This window comes from Ochotona curzoniae, unplaced genomic scaffold (assembly GCF_017591425.1).
Source record: "Ochotona curzoniae isolate NIBS_2020 unplaced genomic scaffold, NIBS_Ocur_1.0 contig_4612, whole genome shotgun sequence".
Taxonomy (NCBI): Eukaryota; Metazoa; Chordata; class Mammalia; order Lagomorpha; family Ochotonidae; genus Ochotona; species Ochotona curzoniae.
In genome coordinates, this window is record NW_024466343.1 from 14,309,201 (window position 1) to 14,331,413 (window position 22,213).

Genomic DNA, 22,213 nt, shown 5'->3' on the forward strand with positions numbered 1-22,213 from the left:
TGCTGCGACAAAGCCCAATCAGCCCTCGCAGTCTCTGATTTATGCTTGCACCAGTCGGAACAGTCAGCCCAACCTGGCTTTTCCTTGATCTAGCTCACATGAGGCCCACAGGTATTGTAGCCCTGCCTGGTCTGGTCTGCCCCCATCTCAATTCACACTCTCCAGTGGGAGTGGTTGTCCAGCATGGGAGCCCTCCACATTCTCCCTACCAGCTTTGCATCCTCCCCTGCATGCCCCATTTCTCACATGTGGTGGTTGGGTGCTGAGACCCAGTCTGGCAAGGCCTGCCTCGCCTCGACTTTTGCCAGTGGGTGCTGTAACCTGGCCTGGCCCACCCCAATTCCAGCTGATGCTGATGAGGGTTACAGATTAGCCCAGCCCAGCAGGCACCCAGTCCCAGCTGTAATGTGTACTGGTATGTGTTGCACCCGAATCTGGCCTGACCCACACTCAGTTCCGGTGCTCAGATTCGTCAGCAGCTGATGTAAACTCGTTCAGCCTGGTCTGCCCTCGACCTATGCCAAATGTATGCTGCTGGGTACATTTCCCTGGTCTGGCCTGGGCTGTTCCATTTTGTGGCTCTTGTGCTCACCTGCAGGGACTATGTCCCAACAGAAGAGTTGCCCAGGCTCCTCCATCAGAACCTCTCCCAGTGCCAGATCTCGCACTGGTGGGTCCATGGGCCAGCCCTACTTAGTCCACCTCCTGTCGTTACAGGAACAGTGGCCTTTCCTTGCTGCCTTCAACCCATTCCGGTTTTTACTGTTGGATATTTCAACCCAGCCAAGGCTCATCCATCCCAGACACTGCTCACACATGGCTCAGTATGGGCAGAGACCTAGCCAAGTCTGTCCTACATCTACACAGGTTCTCCAGGGCACCAAATTGTGCTGGAGTCTAGCTGGCTCATTGCACCCAGCCCCAGTTTACACTTGTGCCAAAGGATACTGCAGTCTTATCCAGACCAGAACGCAGCCCCCATCCCAGCCCCCATACTCACCAGTGGGAACCCCAACCCAGCAACGGTGAACTCTCATAGCTCCCCAACCGGACCTGCCAACAATCAATTCTTTGTAAAGATTAAATATGTTTGCTATTAATGGGAATGGCTCGAGAACTTTGGGTTAATTTCAACTACAATCACTTGGAGAGTTGTTTACACCTATATTCTAAATATTTATTATTTGTGGCTATGAGTAAGTTTGTAAAGCTAACTTTACAAATTCCTATCAGGCCTTTTACAAAATCTTTTTGCAACTTTTTTCTAACCAAGTTTGCATGGATAATTTATAAAGGGGAATGTTTCGTTAGCCCGAATCCCAAAGTGTTAGGAACAATGTGGATACACAAAGGATGTATCTGGCACTGCCAATTCTCAAGGTAGCATGGAAAAGACCTTAACCTGTAAAGCCCCTGTGCCTCCATGCAATTTAGCACCATTTCCTGAGTTCCACATTGGAGTTGTGATGGTGAATTTGAATGTGCTTGGATTTTTAGTTATATTCTGAAGTTTCCAGAATTTCACATAAACAACAGCTTAATCCTCATTGAGCTGAGTTGTGCAGAGGAAGGAGTTAGAACAACCAGGCTCTGGAATGAGACACCCCTGGGGTTCACCTTCCCTGACCTCTCAACCTCCCATTTCCTTTTGGTTATCATCTGTTTAGTGAAATGAAAGCCAAGTTTAGTTAAAAATGGTTGCAAAGCAACTATTTATGTGCTTGTAAAGATTGACACCCCCCCCTTTTTTCCCTTTCTTTCTTCTCTCTCTCTGTTTTTGGAACCTTAATTGATGAAAAGATCAGCTACTCTTATAACTTATAAGACTCAATATTGTTAAGATATTACTTTTCAGAGTCCAATTCTACATTCAATCCAATGTGAATGAAAACTCCAGCAAGCCATTTTTTTTTTTTAGAAATTGACAAGCTTTTTTTCTAGGACTCATAAACACAAAGAACCTACAATAACCAATTTTTTAAAAAGACAAAATTATTGGATTTATCTGACTTGATTTCAAGACTTATAAAACTTAATAGACAAAACAGTTTGGTGTTGGTGAAAATGCATGAAATATATCTAAGTGTGGGGGCTGGCATTGTTATGGCCCAAATAAAGCCATTGCCTGCAAAGTAGGCATCCCGAACATGAGTGCTAGTTCAAGTCCTGGCAGCTCCACTTCCGATCCAGCTTCCAGCATATGGTCTGGGAAACAAGCAGAGGATGGCTCAAATCCTTGACCCCTGCAATCACAAGGGAGACCCGGAGGAAGCTCTTGGCTCTTGTCATCTGATGGGCCCTGCTGTGGTGGTGGTTGTTAGGTTTTTTTTTTTTTTCAAAGATTTATTTTTATTATTTTCTTATTGGAAAGGCGGATATACAGAGAGGAGAGACAGAGAGGAAGATCTTCCGTCCGTCCGATGATTCACTCCCCAAGTGAGCGCAACGGGCCGGGCCGGGCCGATACTATGCCCATCCGAATCTAGGAGCCTCTTCCGGGTCTCCCACGCGGGTGCAGGTTCCAAAAGGCAGGGAGCTGGAAGGGAAGCGGGGCTGCCGGGATTAGAACCGGCGCCCATATGGGATCGGGGGCGCGCACGGCGAGGACCTTTAACCACTTGCGCCACCGTGCCGGGCCCGGTTGTTAGGTTTTAAATGCATTTAAAGTTCATGAAGTTCTTACATTGTTATGAGCAGCTAATTCCCTTAGCCAAGTCCTCTTTTTACAATTAGTTTACTACAAGCCAAAATCCCAGATGCAGCATGGGGCTTAGTAGGTCCTTTATTCCAGCAGGGTAGGAACAGGAGCTGGGTGGGGGGATGGTGTGTGACAGGTCTCCTGCCCTGGTAGCACGATGGGGGCTACGGGCAAGGGAAAGGGCAGGTAAGAAAGGAAGGGAAGGGAGAGTGGGGAAGGAGAAGGAAGGCGGCGTGTGGGCTTGTGCTGGTCCCAGCACTGAAATTATCTGAGCCACAGAGAAATTGGTGGAGATTAGGGGGAGGGGCCGGAGAGATTGGGGAGTGGGATTCTCCAGTAAGGCACCAGGTTACATCTGGCTAGGCGCAAATTTCGGGAGCTGTTGGGAAGGGGAAGCAGGAAATGGCGCAGGGGCCAATATGGCATGTGTGAATCACTCCTCACAGTTGTAGCAATTTGGAAAATGAACCAGAGAATGGAAAATATTCTCATTCTCTCTCTCTCTCTCTCTCTCTCTTTCTCCCTCTTTCTCCCTCTATCCCTCCCTCCCTCTTTATAAGTGCTTTGCAAAGAAATAGAAATCAGTCTTTTTAAAAAAAGAATATATTTGAGTGTGGACAATGGAACAGTCTGCAAGTAACAGACTCACATGAGTTGGATCAATTGGTGTGTGACAAAGGTATCGAGGGGGAAAATAAACCTTAACCATTGATGTAGTGATGTCATTAGAATACATAGACATGAAGTCAAAACAAAGGAAACTAGTGTTCAGAGGTAAAGGTTGGGTAATGTTTTATGAAGAGCAAGACAATGGCATGTGAAAGAGAGGCACTTAAAATCTATCAGTCTTGCATTCAACTTCTGTCGTGTCATAAGTGTCCCTCTTTGGACTAACTGATGAATCATTTTTGCAAATAGAATCAATATCTATACTCATAGAATACATTGTGCTAATCTTGTGAATAGTGTTTCAAGAAAAAAGAATTTGAGAGCAAAATAAGTTCTAGGTAATGCTATTGCTGCTGCCAGAAAACCCACATGTTACATTATTTGACATCTCTGAGTCATGCTTGCTGCAGTTTTTAGTCTTGAAATACAGTCAGGAACCATGTAAGGACATGCTGTTTTTTGATGGACCATAGATCCAACGGTGGTCCCGTTAGATCATCGTAGAGCTGAAAAATGCCCATCACCTAGTGATTCCATACCCTCTCCACACCACAGCACAGTGCTGCACTCACACACTTGTGGCAATGATGCTATAAACCTACTGCACTGCCAGCCTATAAAAGGGTAGCACACACATTTATGTATATGGTGATCCTAAGTGACTATTACAGGGCTATACATTCACCATGCTCTACTTTTTATTTTTGTCTTTGAGTGCACTTCTACTCACCTAGTAGAGTTAGCATTGAAGCAGCTTCAGGCAGGTACTGAGATTTTTAAACAGAAGATGCCACCAGTGAACAACTTCAGAAAGATACATGGAGGCCCACTAAAATGGCTAATTGGCTAATCCTTACTCTGAAAGTGCTGATATTCCATATGGGTGCCAGTTCATGGCCCAGCTGCTCCACTTCTAATCCGGATCTTTATTTATGGCATGGAAAAGCAGTGGAGGATGGAATCCTGCACCCACATGGGAGACCTGGAAGAGCCTCCTGGCTCCTGGCTTCAAATCAACTCCGCTCTGGCCATGTGGCCATTTGAGGCGTGAACTAGCAGGTGGGAGATCTCTATTCTTCTCTCTTTGCAAAAAAAAAAAAAAAAAAAAAAATCTTTCAAATAAAAACAAATAAATCTTTTAAAATAAGATAAAAATTTTTTGAAAATAAAAAATAGAAAAAACTTTGGGACTAGGCATGTAAAGAGTGAGAATATGTTTGCATGTTTGTATAACATGCCTATGCTTTAAACAAAGGTCAAACTTTTTAAAACAAATTTTAAACTTTAAAATTTATAAAGTAACCAAGTGAGTCAGTGTTGTGGTACAGTAGGTTAAGCTGCTACTTGCAGTGCCCACATACCCCCATCAGAGTGTTGCTCAAGCTCTGGCTGTTCTGCTTCTGAACCAGCTCCAGGATAATGTACCTGGGAAAGCAGCAAAAGATGGCCTCTTCCACCCAAGTGGGAGACCCAGCTGGTGTCCTGGAATTACTCTGCCTCTCTTGCTCTCTCTCTCTCTATCCTTGCAGAACTTGCATTTTAGTGGACAGTCAGTAAAAGTATCTAATGTATAAGAAAGTAATAGACACTGAATAAAAGAGCAAGCAGCACCAGGAATACTATGAAGTTGCCATTTTAAGTAGCAGAGGGTACACCTCACTGAGAAGTCAGCAGTTCCAAAAACTTCAAGAATGTCTGGATTAAGTATTCCTGGCAGGTGGAACATGCAATGCCACACAGAAGCTTGCTTCTGAGGGTGCTGGAACAACCACAAGGCTGCCAATGAGTCTTGCAAGGGTGTGAACCCTAGGTGCCATTGTAGCAAAGAGTCTGGTAACTGGAGCAAGCTTAGGCTGGACCTTTGTGAGGTTTGGATCTTTGACCTTGACATGGAGTGAGACGGGAGCTATTGGAGGGTTTTGAGCAGAGGACCCATATGACACAATGTATATTTGAAAAGTGCATGATGTATGTGGCTGCAGTGTTGAAAATATATCCTAGTGAAATATATCCTAGGAAGGTGGGAGAAGAGCTGCAAGGATATCTGAAGTTTTGCCAAATATCCAAGAGAACAAAATTGCCACCAGCTAAGATGAAGAATGAGAAATGGACAGATGAGGGGTGGCAGTGGTTCCATCTTGACTGTTCATTTGAGATTTCTACAAAGTGCTTCTTCAAGTATCTGATAAAGAGCTAGTTGACCTGTTTTGTTTTCAGATACTGTATAAGTAAATTGCTAAGAAAATGGACTAAAGAAAGATAAACCTCGATTTGGCTGAGGCATAATAATGTTACTCTCTCAAACTGACTAAAGTTTTCCAATATTATCAATTTCTGTATTTTTGGCATTGTGACAAATATTTCATGGATTGGTGAACTAATAAAAAGTATTTCCTGGTTGACACTATTCCAAGCTCTAAATAACTATTAGTCATTCAAGCAGAAATGCTTTATGGATTTCTGCTATTTGAATCCAGATTTAATTGCTGCCAAAGGGTATTAGCAATGTCTATAACTTCACTTTAAACAAAATTTCGTCTAATTCTAATTCAACAACTATTTATCAAATACGAATCACATGGAGGCACTAGGCTAACCTTTGTATATCATTGTTATGATGAAGTTATATTAAGAGCTGTGAGCATACTTTTTTTATTTATTTTTTATATTGTTTACATAGTTGACAAGAATGCAGACCCATGAGGACCATTGAATAGGGTCAACATATGAAAGAAAGTGAGTGGGACAAATGCTTCCAATTTTCCTTTTCTTCTCTTTTCTCCTGTATAAGGAGGGGGGCAAGTGAGGGGGAGGGGACTGCTCCCAGGTGCCAAACTATATCAGTACTGGGCATGGGGATGTCCACTTGATATCATCTTAGAAACCCCAAGGTGGAAAATAATGTTTCGAGGGTATTGCTTAAGTGGTGTTGAGAGCTCCAAGTTGCTTCTCCAAGTTTGAGAAAATCCTTCCATTCTAGTGCAGCCACTCACCCAGATATTTGCTGCCAAATCTTTGTCACGAGGGATGTCTGCTCTTCATCTTCTTACATGGCATTTGATGTCCTTTGCCAGCCCAAATAAGCTGGCTGTCATGTCCCACTTATGCACCTATGCATGCTATTCACTGCGTAGGCATCAGTAACCCCAATATATACATTCCAAGGCTGGATCACAAATTCTATGATTCTCCCTGTGGATGAAGTTTTGAGTCCAGTGGTTCAGTTGAGAATTCCCCCAAGACACCTCGCCTGGGGTGACCCCAGACCTGGCTCTTGCCTGTGCCACACAGTACAGGGTCTGGTTCAGTCTGCACCCCATATCAGCCTATACACATGCTAGTAATTATACTTGCCTGGTCAGTTATAGCCCCAGCTTCACATCCCATGCAAATTAATGGGTGTTGTGGTCCAGCCTTTCCCAGCATGCCACAGACCTGGCGCCTTGCACACCAGCGGAAACTGCAGCCTAGTTGGGGAAACTCCCAATAACCCCACCAAGCCCCAGTTCCTATGCATGCCACTATGTGCAGCAGACAAATCTAATCTGTGCCACATCCCAATCAGTGTCTTGTATACACCTATGGGTGTTGCAGCTTATCTTCATCCACCCCACAGCACGAACAAGTTCACATGTATGCTGACAGGTGCTGCTGCATTGTCCATCCTGGCCTGCCTCTAGCCTTAGCTCTCATGTACACCAATGGTAGCTGCAACAGAGGAGTACCCTCAGTTTTCTTACTAAGCCCAATCACTGTCCAGGACCTTGCACTTTCCAGGGAGTACCATGGTTCAATCTGACATTACTTGCCCCCTGTCCCAGCAGATAGTAGATGCTACCACAAAAGCCTAGCCAATCAGTACCTATCCTGACCCTTATATGTGTCAGAGGATGCAGTCACCTGGTTTATCCCAGCCTTCTCCTCCCCTCTCCCCCGCCCAATCCAGCTTGCATGCAGGCCCATGGGTGTTGCAGTTCTGTCCAGGGTCTGTTGCAGCCCGATATGCTCCGAGTTCCAGCTCTCACACTCACCAGTGGGAGCAGTGGTCCAGCAGGGGAGCCCCGACAGCAATGCGTCCCCACCACCACCAGGCTCATGCCCAGCCTGTTTCTTGCAGCATGGTTGGTGGTGGGTGCTGTGGCCCAGTCTGTCATGGTCTGTCTCACCTTGGCATTTGCTGTTGTGTACTGCAGCCTGGCTCTGCCCAGCCTGCCCCCAGTTCCAGCTCATGCTAGGAGGTGCTGCAGCCTAGCCCAGCCTAGCCAGCCCTCAGTTCTGGCCTTAATATGAATTGGAAGGTCTTGGGTGTCAGCCTGATCTGGCCTGTACCCCATCCTGACTCTTGCACCTGCCAGCAGATGTTGAAGACTAACCCAATCCAGCCCGCCCCCAAACCTGACTCATATGCTGATGGGTACTGTAGTCTGGCTGGACTGGACTTTTTCCAGCCTCAGTTTTTGCCCTCGCCAGCCAGGGCTGCATCTTAATGGGGCAGTTCCCCAAGCTTCTCTATCAGACCAGCTCCCAGTTGCAGACATTATGCACACTTATATGTGTTTGGCTCAGCATGACTGGACCAGGTCCAATCCCAACATTAAATGGTGGCTGCTGCAACCTTGCCAGACCAGCCCACACCTGTTCCTGCTCTCACTGGTAGGGACTACAACCCTACCCTACCACTTCCTGGCCCACCCCCAGACCTAGTTCTTATGTGTATCTTCAAGTGCCATGACCTAGCTCAGCCCACCCCACACCTACTCTGTCTCTCTCAAGCTCCAGTAGGTGCTGGAACCTAGCCCAGTCTGGCACATCCCTAGACCCAGCCCACAAAATGCTGAGAGATGTTATCATGTTCAGCCCAGTCCATCCCTATTGTGGTCACTGGTGGGAACTAAAGCGCAGCAGATGTATCTCCTTAGCTCCCCAACTAGGTCTGCTCTTAGCCAAATCTGTGGACATTCTAAACAGTCTAATAATTTGGTCTTCCTTCATGCTAATACTCACTTTTTCTTAGGTGAATAGACATACAAATTAGAATTATAGAGAGAAGGATAGGCAGAGATCTTTTATCCACTGCTTCATTCCCCAAATGGCTGTAACAGCCAAGGCTGGGCCAGACCAAAGCCAGGAGCTTTTTCAGGCCTCCCACATGGGCAGAGAGGTTCAATAACTTGGGCCATCCTTTGCTGCTTTCCCAGGCAATTAGCAGGAAGATGGATTGAAAGTAGAGCAACAATAATTCAAATTGGCATCCATATGGGATGCCAGCATCACAGGCAGTAGTTTCATCTACTATACCACAGCACCAGTCTTGGAAATAACTTCTTACACAAGGTATCACAAACTGGGAAACTTTGGAGGAATATACCAAACTCCTCAAAATTTAGATATTGAAGCTGGCTCAGTTTAAGGATAGGAGTACTGCCTTGTGGTTGAATATCATAATTTGTACCCTCATATAGTTTTTAAAAAATTAGATCATACTTGATTGAGGAAAGAATGAACTTATTGTTCTCTTGCTATATGAAAAATCTTCCTGTAGAAATCTGAGCTGACAAACTGTTTTCAATGCACTATGTCAACTGAATATCATGAAGATACTAAATTTTATGACAGCTATGTTGTCACTCTCAATCCTTGCCCAACTTGGCTCGGGGAAAGTGTTATCAGCTCAATTTTTGCAGATAAGAATGAGATTTACAGAGTTTATTAGCTTGCCTGATGCCACTTGCCAATAAAGTGGCAAACTTAGACTTCAACTCTTGTTTTAAGTACAGTATTGTTTGAATGTTTCCAGTTAAGAAAGAAAAATCTGCAGTGCCATTGGTAGTCACCATTGCACCTGCAAAACTGGCTCTCTCGTTCCTGATGTCTGCTTATATTGTAGGGCCATCCCCACCATTACAAAGACTCCCCCACCACCAGCTGTTCCTTCGTATAGGGAGTGGAGCCTTATGCTCACGGAGGAATCTGCCCTGCTACCACAGAGTCCCAGTGTTTCTCCTGAGCCCATGCATCAGCCTACCTGGGGAGATCAACTTCTCACAGCTTGCAAGTCAGCTATAGGGCACTATCTTCCCTAGTGGGAAGGGCCAGTGGTTCAGGTGCCTGATGAACCTAGGTTCTCCTTAGTTCCCCCAAAACTCAATCTGCTCTCTGCAGAAGTAATAACTATGCCTTTCTCCCACACTTCAGTACTGTACATATTCAAATTTTACTGACATTTTATTCTGTTTTTTTCTAGAATTATCAACACTGATCTTTTCCTTCAGTACTCATGCTCTGTTCCCAGGCCAGGCCCTGATGTCAGGTTACCCTGTTTCTGAAGCTGAGTATGTTTCTGAGATGTTCACTAATTCCTCAAGCACAAGGTGCTAGTTGATTCCCCCAGCACCTTGAGCACCCACAGTACCCACAGCAGGAGGGGGCTCAAACAAGGGTGCCTACCTTTGCTCCTTCCCAAGCATCCTGATGCACATGGCAAAATCGATCATCTATTCCAGAACTCCACCTGTAGAGTCTGAGCTAACTCATAATATTTCCATAAAAGGAATAGGAAAGTCACCAAAATAATGAGTAAAAGTATACCCCTTAGCTAATTAGATTATTTTTTGCAAATCCAAAAAGAAAATTATCAACATGCCATTGAATAATCAGAAAATAATTTTCAGCTTATGACTCTACATTTCCACTCAACTAATTTACCTAAAACCTATTTTTAAATATTTCGATATTTTAGGCCAACTTAATTCAGCTTCCCCATAGAACACATGTCTATCAGTCACAACAGCAATCTTTCATTTTTTTTAATCTCCTTCCATGAAAAAACAGAAGGTCAGTAACAAATTCATAACATGAACAAATTGCTAAACATTTAGCATTGAATTTCTCTCTTGTATTGTGACTTATGAATCATTCCTTCAAAGGAGCATCCCCTTGGGGTGTCTCTCAGAAGAAAAGCTGACAGAAGGGCTTGGTGTCTCCTTCAAAGCACAAGTTATAATCCTTACTTCCTTAAATTTGACTGAAAAACAGAAACTTAAAAAAAAAGAAAGAAAGCAAGCTTTGGAGGAGTACAAAGAGGCTTTTACCAGAGAGTTCTGAAATGATGTGTTTTCATAAATAGTCAGTTACATGGCTGCTTCTTTATATATAAAGAAACAAGACATCACTCCTGCCATGAGTCTAAAGCGACATCCATGTAAACAAGCCATGTGGTACAATGTGTTATTTTCTATAAGGAGGAAGCAGAGGGAAGAGTGACTAATTCCATCTGTGCTTGTATGGCTTTACTGAGAAGGTGATATTTAGTTGGGTCTTAATCAGAAATAAGTGGGAAATTCAGGTTGGGATAGTGGTAGAAGTGGAGGCTGTGAGTCAGCCAGGATTGTTGAAAGGGTCTGACGTATTTAGGAGCCATCAGGAGCCCTGTGTCAGCAGAGCTCTGGCTCCAGCCTAGGACACACAGGTTCCAGGACCTGGGTGGTAGTGTGGCAGAGGCTTTGAAAAACCATAAAATGAGCAGCCTATACTTGTCTGGAGTTTCTTTGCATTTATTCAATTTTAAATCAATTTTAGTTAAGAATAATTTTCAACATTTTCTTTTTAAATTTTATTTTCAAAGATGTATTTATTTTTGTTGGAAAGGCAGATCAACAGAGAGGAGAAGATGCAGAGAGAAAGGTCTTCCATCTGGCTTACACTTTGGAGATTCACAGTTCAAGAATGAGTACTATCTAGTGGAGGCTGACAATGTGTACATGCACAGAAAGAATCATAGTGAGCCAGGAAAGACACCAGAGGCACACTTGGATTCTACACTCAGCTCTCTTCCAAGAACTTCGTTTCTGTGGATAAGCCTCCTGTCACCTAAAGACTTCCATGAGGCCCACCTAGCAGAGGCCTAAATTAGATAAACTCTCCTGCCCTTAATCCACCAGCCATTAACTCAAGGCTTCCAGATTTCAAAGTCTGTAGGAGTTTGTGATGCCAAATTCAGTTCAATCCCTAACAGATGGCCAAGTGGAGATGGATTATTTTAGCTACTTAGAAAAGAAAAATAACAGAACTTAGTGATATTTCCACTGTGAGTAGCAGGAGTGGAGTCACATTTCTAGTTTTGCAAACTGATGGACAGTGATATTATTTCTGAAGACAGAAATAAAGGAGGAAGAAACTTTCATGAAACATACCTAGAAAGTCATCTGAAGGATGAATTGAATTTGTTTCTGCTAAATTGTGGTACCTGTGTTCCCATAGTTCATGCATCCAATATCTGCTGTGACTATCTGACACACAGCAGTGACCTAGACAGGAAACTGAACATGGAAAATGACTAGGGGAAATTCAGGACTGGTGTTTAAGGGCTAGGTTAGACTGAGGCTACAGAAATGCAAGTCACCGAAGTGTTCAGAGGTAATACTTGAAATTACAGGCAGAAAATTGATATGATGTTCTCAAAAGCGAAATGTACTTGACTTTTGCACTCATAAATTTTTCAGAAATTTGAAGGAATATACACGATCCCACTGCACATGACATCATTCTTATCTTCAGTGAAGATTATGGGTTCTCATTTGTTCTAAATCTCTGCAAATCTCTTTATATTTTATTTAAATTGGTTGTAGTACATTAAATCAGAGAATTTACTGAAATGCATTGCAATTCCTTGCTTAAATCCTGCCAGTTTACAAATTATATATATACTGTAATATAAAGAAAACGGGCAACTGCTCAGAGCTTCCCTCTATGGATCCCACAGGGACCATTATCATAGATTAAAAAGATTTCTTGTGCTACAAGGAGTCAAACTTCTTTTCTTGAGGCCACACTTCAGTTTCTGAGTCCAGCTCCTTATAAAATCAGTCTTGGCAAACGTTAAATATAACACATAAGCAGCCCCAGGATGCCCGCGATACTCAGTGGAACCTGATTTCCTCGCAGGTTCCTAGAAGAGCGATCGACAGGCGTACTGTCCCCAGGGGATTTGAGCAGCAGTCTGCAGGCACACTCCGGAAGGAGGTAGGGATGCCCTGGTGCGACCGAATAGCCGAACCTGTCAGCTGGGGAAACGCCATCACCATGAACACGCTCGGTTTGCTAAAATCTCTCCTCCGGAGGGAGCTGGCTGCTCACGCCAAGTTCATGTTGGATGACGTCACCGCATGGCAAGCAATCAAAAGCCTTCTAAGAAAGAGACTTTCAGGGAGCAGGCTCCCTATTGGTGGTAATGCTTTGTCAATCTCAGCAGAGGCTTCGCCTCTTTTTTCTCAGCAACGGATGCGTCCTAGCAACAGCCGCTGAGGAACAGCGGTTTATGCAGTTAGCGTTTTGTTTTTCCGAAGGAGTGTCAGACGCTCCTCTCCTGCTCTCGAAGGAGTTTTCTCCTGGGTACTGCAGTTTATCACTATCAGGTAAGGGAAATTGAATGGGAAAAAAGATGTGGGGAACAATTTAGTAATTTCTCACTCTGAAAGACCTTCAGAGCCGTCGATGTGCCAGTTGCCGTGAAGATGACGAAAAAAACATAAGGCTTTCCAAGCCTCTACCCTACCTAAAGAGACAAAATAGTGAGAAAGCAGCTAAGGAAATGACAGTTTAAGAACCGACGCTGTGTCCTGCTAATGAACATGTTGTACATTTCTATCACGTTGCTTGGCACATGGCTGAAGCTCAATAAGTCCTGAATGAAAAATTCATGAAAAGCGACCTTATCCTGGCTATTCATCAGTACAGGGAATCAGAAAACAGAATAATACGGGTTGACATCAGAATAGTTAAGAAAGTGGTGGAGGCAGTAAGGTAAACTGCTGTTTTGAAAGCCTGAATCTCAAATGGCAGTACCCATCCAGCTTCCTGCTAATGTGCATCCTGGGCTGCAACACATAATGGCTCAAGTATTTGGGTCCCTGGGAAAACCCAGATGAAGTTCCAGCTTCAGGTTACAGCTTAGTCCAGTCCTGGCTGCTGTGGGCACTGGGAGACTGAACGGCAGGTCAAAGACTCTCCCCTCCCCTCCCCTCCCCTCCCCTCCCCTCCCCTCCCTCCCTCCCCTCCCCTCCTCCCCTCCCCTCCCTCCCCTCCCCTCCCCTCCCTCCCCTCTCTCCCTCCCCTCCCTCCCTCCCCTCCCTCTTCTCTCCCCTCCCCTCCCCTCCCTCCCCTCCCCTCCCCTCCCCTCCTCTCCCCTCTCCTCTCCTCTGTCTCCCTCCCTCTCTCTCTCTCCTGTTCACTTTCAAATAAATAAAAATAAGTGAACATCTCAAACTATAAGAAAGATTATGAAAGATTATATGAAAAACTCTGAAAGTAAGGAATTTGATTTATTCCTCTAACATAGATATATGCTACTTCTGAGTAAACGTACAGCCATCTTTCAGGCAGCCCTGAGTCCGAGGCCATTTGCCCTGGCAGAGGTTCTGGCATAATTAACTTATACACATTGTGGTTGGAATTTGTCAGGGAGGACAAGATCATTTTAGCTTGGGTGAGAGAGTATGGGAAGCTTCGGAGAGAAAGTCATGTTGAAGTTGCACCTTGAAAGATGAGTAAGATTTAAGCAAACAAAATGAAGCATGTGTGGTGTGGGGCTGGAGAGATGGTAGGGAAGGAGATTCTCTAAATGAGGAGAGGGATAAGTACTGGATTGCTTAAGAATGGACAGTAGCCCTGTGAGGCGGCCATAGAACCCAGATGGCGGCTTTGCTGAAGGAACCTGTGAACAGTGTTGAAAACCATGCTTATGAGCTGAAACTTTATCCTGGTCTACAAATTCTTGTCTGCAGACCATAGTGCAAGAGTACCTAATAGATAGTGCTTTAAAAAAAAAAAAAAGATCTTTTTATTTTTATTGAAAAGGTAAATCCATGGAGTGAAGGAGAGACAGAGACAAAGATCTTCCATCCGCTGGTTCACTCCCCAAATGGCCGCAGCTACTTGAGCTGAGCTGATCTGAGGCCAGGAGCCAGGAACTTCTTCAGGGTCTCCATGTGGGTGCAGGGTCCCAAAGCATTGAGCCTTCCTTCATTGCTTTCCCAGGCCACAAGCAGGGAGCTGGATGGAAAGTGGAGCTGCTGGGATACAAGCCAACACCCATGTGGGTTCCCAGAGCTTGCTACCCAAGGTAGCTTATGAACTTTGATTGTAAGGCCTGATTCAGACGTTAAGAGATGGTAGGGTTAGAATTCAGGAGACACAGAAAGCTGTGAAAGAATAACAGCTGCTTAAATGAATAAGCATCAAATTTTGAAAAGATGTGGATGTTCAGTAGGAAGGAGGAGAGACATTGTAGCAATGGTTGTCTTGTGGGGTGTGTTTTTATGTTCCTGTCAGAAAAGTGAAGGTTTCAGGAGTCTTGAAACCTATGAGACTCCTATGAGAGATATACTGAGAAACAACAGTTCCTCAAGATATGTTTGCTGGATAACTAAAATATTAGTCTTGAATTTTATTCTAAATCTATGTCTTAAGGGGAAAAAAGATGAGAGACAAGCATAATGAGTTTGTGAACGCTTAGGAAAGAGAGGAGGGTGATAACTTAGCCAAGGTCAGCTAAATGAAGAAGACTTAGGAGGGATGATCCAAGGTCAAGAGAGAGCATCTTTTCAGAATTAAGATCTCGTGGCTGGAATTAATCACACATAGGTACAGGCAACAAAAGGCAGCATATAAACAGGTATGTGAATTACAGCTGAATAAAGTGAAGGAGGAGGCCAACAGCTATTTAAATCACAGTAGTATTGACTTTGGAGGCAGGCAAAAATAAGTATTGGTGAAGTCATTAATAATAAGTAGCATCTCTTTTTCCATGGTCATTTTCCTCTGCTGTGAGTTGGCTATGATTTGGACGCATTCTCAGAAGCATGATCCCTGGTAAGATGATATTGAAATGATGGAACCTGTAAGAGACTAGGCCTAATAGAAGGTGATGGGCCACTTGGGGCATTATCCCCTGATGGAATTCATGTAATTCTCTCAGGAACCCTAAGCAATTTGTTATAAAAAGAGCAAACCAGGTACTTGAATCCCTCTGTGTCCTGTCTCTACCACGTGATCTCTTCCACACACACTCCAGCAGCAAAAGACATCCCTAGAGACTATACAGAGACTCTACTGATCTTCAGTTTCAGCACCCCCAAAACCAGGAGCTAAGTACGTCTCCATTTTTTAAACTTTGCTAGCATTTTGTTGTAGCAAAAGAAAACAAACTAGTACATCCTGCCATGTAACAGAAGCACCATTAAAAGTCACAGTCAAGACCAATCTAGAGAGTTTGGAGACAGGGCGTGAATGGCCATGCATGCAATGTTTCTTTTAGAGAGAACTTTCCATGCCCATTTCAGTCAGCCTCCCATGTCTTGCTGCTAATGTGGAAGTAAGAAAAAGGTAACCTTTCATAAATCAGTGGCACAAAAGGATTCTAGACTGGCTGAATTAATTTACAAAATAAATAAGTGATCTTAATAGAAAAATATGTTTAATGAAGTAGTTAAAGATTTCCAAATGCTACCTTCCACTATTTCTGTTTGAAATGCAATCAATTCTGGTGCTTTGAATATTAATTGTTACACAAGCTAGTGGATTAAGAATAACTTGTGTAAGGAGTGTCTCAAACAGTGTCCCCATGACTGACTCTACCACCTTGGACTCAGTGCCACCTTGAATGCCTGCTTACCCAGTACTGCCTTAAATGCTCTAGGTCTCAGTCCTCTTAAATACCTGGTTACCCAGCACTACCATAAACCTCCTAGATCTCGACCCCCTTGCCTCATTAAGCTTAGTGACCTTTAGGTTTAAACTGTGAGCTCCACCAATCCCTTGAGGCAGGTATCCTTGGTTTCCACTTACTGCTGCATCTGCCAGTCCCTGAGCTGGCACTCCCCACACCCACCCCGAAACTATAAAGATGCCTCTGCCATTTGTTCTCTCTCTCTCTCCTTTCCTCCTGTTCTCTGTCTCTCTGCTCTTCTTTTCGTCCTTTGCTTTGCTTTCTCTCTCTCCCCAACCGCCTCCCACTGCTCTCACTTACTCCCTACCCACACACTGCCACCCTTCCCGAAATAAAGACTTCTTGTGTGGCTTACTTGTGTCTCTGTCTAGGGTTTGTGAAAAAAAGCTAACAACCTGTAACTTAGGAGCCAGTGAAATATATTTTCTGTTCTTAATTATGAATTGATATCAGTTGGGAGCAGGAAAAATGGGCATTAAAAGTAACCTTACTTAAGTAGCATGTTATTACTTTTTTTCACAATTTGTTGGAAAAAAATTATTTGAGAGAAAGTTTCTATCAGTCCCAGATTGTCAAAATGGCTAAGACTAGGCTGGGCTAAAGACACGATACAAATCTCCCATGTAGGTGGCAGGGCCCCAACTATTTCAGCCATCACCTACTACCTGCCAGGTCTGAATTAGCATCTTAACTGGTGTCTTAACTGCCAGCCAAATTGGACATTTGGCCTCGTGGCTAAACCAACCCATGGGATGCCTGCAACCCATATGCAAATGCCTGGGTCTGAGTCCCAGTTCTGCTCCTGATAAGATACACCTCAGCAGCAGGAGGTGATGGCTCAAGAATCAGGGTACCTGCTAAATACATGGAAGATGTGGATGGAGTTCCCAGGCTCGACTTCTTCCTGGCCTAGCCCCAACTGCTGCAGACATTTGAGGAATGAAGCAGCAGATAGTAGATTTGTGTCTCTCTACCTTTCAAGTAAGTAATCAATTTGTAAAAATCAATTTAATGGAGGGACCAATGTTGTGGTACATGTGATTAACCAATGCTGTGGTTAAGCCACAGCATGCAAAGCTTCATTTCCCATTCAGTTCCCTGCTAGTGTGCCTGGAAGGGAAGTTGGAGAAGGCCGAGTCCTTGAGACTCTTACTCAGGAAGGTCCTTGCTCCTGGCTTCAGCTCGACCCAACCCCAGCTGTTGCAGCTGTTTGGTGAGTGAACCAGAAGATAGATGATCTCTCTCTGACTCTACCTTTTAAATAAATATTTTTTAAAAATCATTTTAATGGAAAGAATAAATTTTGGAAAAAGTAGCATATTCACTATGTGAAAATTTTCATAGATCCAGCAATAATTGCCAGACAACATCTTTAGGATTAAAAGAAAAGTAGAAATTGAAAAGTGCAACTTGAATAACTTTATTTATTGAAATCATGGAGATTACATTATTTGTTTGCTTTAGATGCCTCCATAACATTAAAGTGTTGTGTTTTCTATACATTATGTTAGTAGGGTTTATTATTTGAAATTACTAAGATAAATTAAAAAGCTTTGCCTCAAACACTAATACAGTATAAGGTGGCTAGTCTCAAAGTAATCATTTCCTTGGATGTTATCCCATCTGATCTCCACTAATGAATTTTTCTACCTGTGATGCTTAGCAACTTAGATGTTATGCTTTCTAATTAAGAGAGCTTAGAACCTGTAAAGGCCCATGAGGCAATCAGGTCTTTTTTTGCCCTCAGTCAATAGTCAATAATTTCGAATCAGAGTTAATTAGTAATTGTGAAAGTAGAGGAGCTGGTAAAGCAGCATATACCCTCTGTGTGTTCTAGTTTGGTCCCCTAACTTACTATTGGAAAACTGTCTTTAATTCCCTTGAAAATCAGAAAGTCATATCATAGAATGATGATAATAATTTTAAAATAAGTAAAAATAAAATAAAAGAAAATCAAAGTCTACAAAATTATTCACAGATAATTTAATAGCAGTATTTGAAAAAGATCTAGGTGCATATTTACTTGGACTGGTTTGAGGGATAGTTGTATTAAATGAATACTTATATTCAAGCAAAATGCTAAGGAGCCCAACACATACCTGGAAACTATTAATATATTAGAGTACATGGCAGAGAGAGATTAAGGCCACAGACCAAAATAAGGTTGCTAGTCACCTCATGTTGGGTGTTGTGTTATAGCAGCTTCGGTTGCCAGGTGAGACTCCTGCGTCTCTTATTAGAATGCCAGGCTAGACTGGCTACTCTGCTTCCTGTCCAGTTTTCTGTTAATGCACCTGGAAAAGTAGTAGAAGATGGTCTATGTACTTGGGTCCCTGCCACTCGTGTTGGGTGGACCTGCATGTAAATTGAGGCCCCTGGCTTTGGAGTGACCCAACACCAGCTAATATCAATATCTGGGGAGTAAATCAGCAGATATATTTATTCTCTCTTCATATTCTCTCTCTCTCTCTCTCTCTCTCTCTCTCTCTTTCTTTCTTTCTGTACTCCTGTGTGTGTGTGTTTGTGTGTGAGAAAAAGATAAAGACTCAGCCTTTCAAATAAATAACAAAAAGACTAAGATGATCCTGGATCATTTGGTAGGCCTACTGTAGTCACATGTACATCTGAAAGTGAAAGAGGAAAGCAGACCAGATCATCCTGTGTAGAAGAAGGTAAGCCATTCTTGCCGGCTGTAAATTTACAGGAAGGGAACTTGAACTAAAAAAATGTTAATGGTCCCTAGAAACTGGGAAAGGTGGGGGCAACTTCTCCCTTAGAGCTCCAGGAAGCTCCAGAAACCTCCAGAAAAAAATAACATAATAACCACACTGACTGCTTAATGCCAGCACAGTGAGACCCAAGTCAGACTTCTGAATTACAGAGATGGAAGACAGTAAAGCTGTATTAAGTTGTTTTAAGTTTCCGTTTGTGACAGCAGCAAGGGAATACTATTACAGCTTGCGTGCCACTTATTCCACGGGTCACTCGGCAAAAGCCCATGAAATAAGTGGTATGCAAGCTGTAAGAGGTCTGACTGATAAATCATAGACAGATTAACAGAATAATCACAAGAATTGCCACAATGGTGCAGAAAACACAATCCCCATCTCACAGCGTTTACAGTCAGGCTTAAGATGTGACTTCAGATGTCCCAAATTGCACTCCTGATCTGCTCCTCCCACAGTATGCCCATTTCTCTAAATAATAATCCCAGGCTTTCCATTCCTCATGCAGACTTTACTGTAGTCGCCCTTCATCCCTTCCTTTCTCTTAGGTGCAAATCTGTGTCATCAGCAAAACTAGCACCTACTATAGTACAAACCACAGGGCACTTCCAAAGATTCAAGGAAAAACAGAGTTAAAAGAAAAGAGAGTGTTATTTTCCTGCAGAAAAGAAAAAAAAATCTGACAGTTTTTCATAATATGCCTTTTACTGAAATATGGATTTCAAATAGTTTTGCATCAAAATAAGCATATGTTTAGTCCATTTCCACAAACTCTTTGAAGTATTCTCATACCCAGAGTCCAAACAATTATTTTTTTTTAAGTAGCTACATTTTGAATTAAACAAGAGGACAGTTATCAAAGAGATCAGAGGGCCTGTCTCATCCTGAGGTTGACAATGTAGCCCTGGAGCTAGAATGACCTGCAGCCCCCAGCCCCATCCCGGCATTCCCACCCTCTTGTCTCCAGCAAAGTCTCTTGGCTGCTTTGGGAATTTGCATTCTCATCACAAAAAGGGATGAAGGTAACAAAAATAATAAAGTATGTTTGTAATTAACTTAGAAGTATATTTTTAAAATGCTTCAAACTGTGGTTGTCACAAGGCAAGCTTGTCACCTTTGTAAACACATCTACCATTGTAAAGCAATATATATGAAAACAATTTGAAAGGGAAAACTTCTATATGCAAACCAGTAGACATCCATACCTATTTGGTCAAGATCTTGTGATTAGGGGAGCTAGTATGAAGCTCATGCTCTTTTGAGCTTGGCCTACAAAATAATATTCACTCATTGTTAATTTAAGTGAGGCAAAGCAGTTCTGAGATAAGTTGCTCATGATGAAGCTTTGTTTCAGGAAGTCCTCACAACCACATTGGTTTTTTTTTTTTTTTTGAATATATTTTTATTTTGAATTTTGAATTATGTGGTATAATTTCATAAGACAACCACATTGTGAAGTTGATTTTATTCTCAACCCATGAAACAGATGAACAGAAATTTAGAGAAGGTTGGTTATTTGCCCAGGGTCATCCAGCTGCTTAAGAAAAGAACCTGTTTTTAAAACTTGTTGTTATACCATTTAATGACATGGGTCAAAGAATGACCCCATTGGAGATGACAAACATTTGAGGTCGTGGTGATGGCTTTGACCAGTGTTCTGCATACATACATACATACTCAAAACTAATAAGGAATTCCAATGGATACTTTTCAACAACATTTTCTGACAGCACAAATAAAACCTTACAGGTTACAGCTTCACATGTTAAGATATTAACACAGCAAATATATTACTGTAAAAATTCTGTGGATGGTAAGCACCTGTTTAGGAGCCCAGCACAGGATATCAGAGAGCAAAGGCTTTGAGCAGGACCTGCATTGAGAGAGCCAGCAGTCTCTATTGTGCTTCTCCGACAGGGGCTTTGAAAGCTTGACATCCTGGCAGGTCACCAGCTCATGCCTCAGCTGAATGGCTCCCCCAACCCCCTGCCCTGAGACTCATTCTACTGTAAATGTATAATCTTCTGTTTACTGAGTGATGATGCTTACTATTCAGAACCATGAACCAGAATTTCCTAATGATGTTTTACCTCTTTATACAGCCTAAGTCAAAACCATGGCTCCCAAATCTCCACAGAAGAGCCCAGGTGGCAAAAAAAAGTTACAGGGCAAACGACGCAAACAAATCTTAACGGGTAAGATGATTTTCTTCATTCAGTGGGATTTTTTTAGCCCAATACTTGCAGTCAAAATAATCATGATTTCATGTATCAAATAAAATATCTTAAATATATTAACTAGATGAGCTTTATACTTTTGATTCATTTCAGTGTGGTAAACACCACAAAATGAATGATGTAGCACACCCATGACTGGCAAATAACTGTGAGAAAGTCACTTGTTTATATATGACCTGTTTAGTTTTCCCTGAGATAGTTTAATGCTTCATTGCACATTTGCATTTGTGTTTTGTATATTGAAGTTTATTTACGGATTATAGTATACTAATGTATATAATTGATTCAAAATATAAATTTGATATTAATTTATTATATTCTAGTTCATGAAGAAGAGGAACCAGTGAATATGGAGAGCATGGGTAAGTAGAGGCACAATTTAGTAGTTATATCCCTAGTACTACAGTAGTAATATTGTAATATTTTAATCCCTATACCTGCAAAACCATATCATGAAAAATAACAAAAAAAAATTTTAAAAAGAAAAATAACAGAAACAATTTTAAAAACAAAAAATATATACAATTAACTAAGCAAGAACACTACAAATTGAAATGATTAATCAAAAATGCACAATGGTTAAAATTACATAGTGTCATATAGAAAATGAAAAGACAAATTTTAAAGAAAGGATTTAAAATAAGTAGAAAAGATAATTTAGTTTTAAATGTCTATTTATTTGAAATGCAGAATAAAAGAGAGAAATCTTCCATTGGCTGGTTCACATTCCAAATGGCCACAACAGCCAGGGCTGGACGAAACCTGGAACTCTTTCCAGGTCCCCCAGTGTGGTAGGAGGAGCTTGTGCATGCGCTTGGACTGTCTTTCATTGCCTTCTCAGCCTCATTAGCAGAGAGCTGGATTGAAAGCAGTGCAGCCAGAACTCAGACCAGCCCTGAGGAGGGATCCAGCACACAAACCAACAGCAGAGCTGGCTGTTCCAATGCTTTCAGCCTTTGCCAGCTTCTAGAGGCCACCTGATTTTATCGACTGTGGCACCTTCCTCTATCTTCAAAGCCAGCAGTGCTGTCTGCTCCTTTTTCTCCCCTTTTGCTTTCTTATTTCCTTGTCAGAACTTCTTCCTTAGCTTTGATCTTTGCACCTCCTCTCCCAAAACCCCTTATTACCACACTACTCAGGATCCAAGTCATCTCCCCAT

At 42.6% G+C, this 22,213-nt stretch overlaps 1 protein-coding gene across 1 annotated transcript in view; it reads left to right on the forward strand.

The window, feature by feature from the left end:
• The first annotated feature begins 12,667 nt into the window (after positions 1–12,667).
• Positions 12,668–22,213, forward strand: part of DNAI3 (dynein axonemal intermediate chain 3) — a 66,782-nt gene continuing 57,236 nt past the window's right edge. The window contains exons 1-3 of the mRNA XM_040987239.1: positions 12,668–12,780; positions 20,920–21,012; positions 21,378–21,416. Coding sequence (XP_040843173.1) covers positions 20,934–21,012; positions 21,378–21,416 — 118 coding nt within the window. The 5' untranslated portion in view covers positions 12,668–12,780; positions 20,920–20,933. The remainder of the gene's footprint in view (positions 12,781–20,919; positions 21,013–21,377; positions 21,417–22,213) is intronic.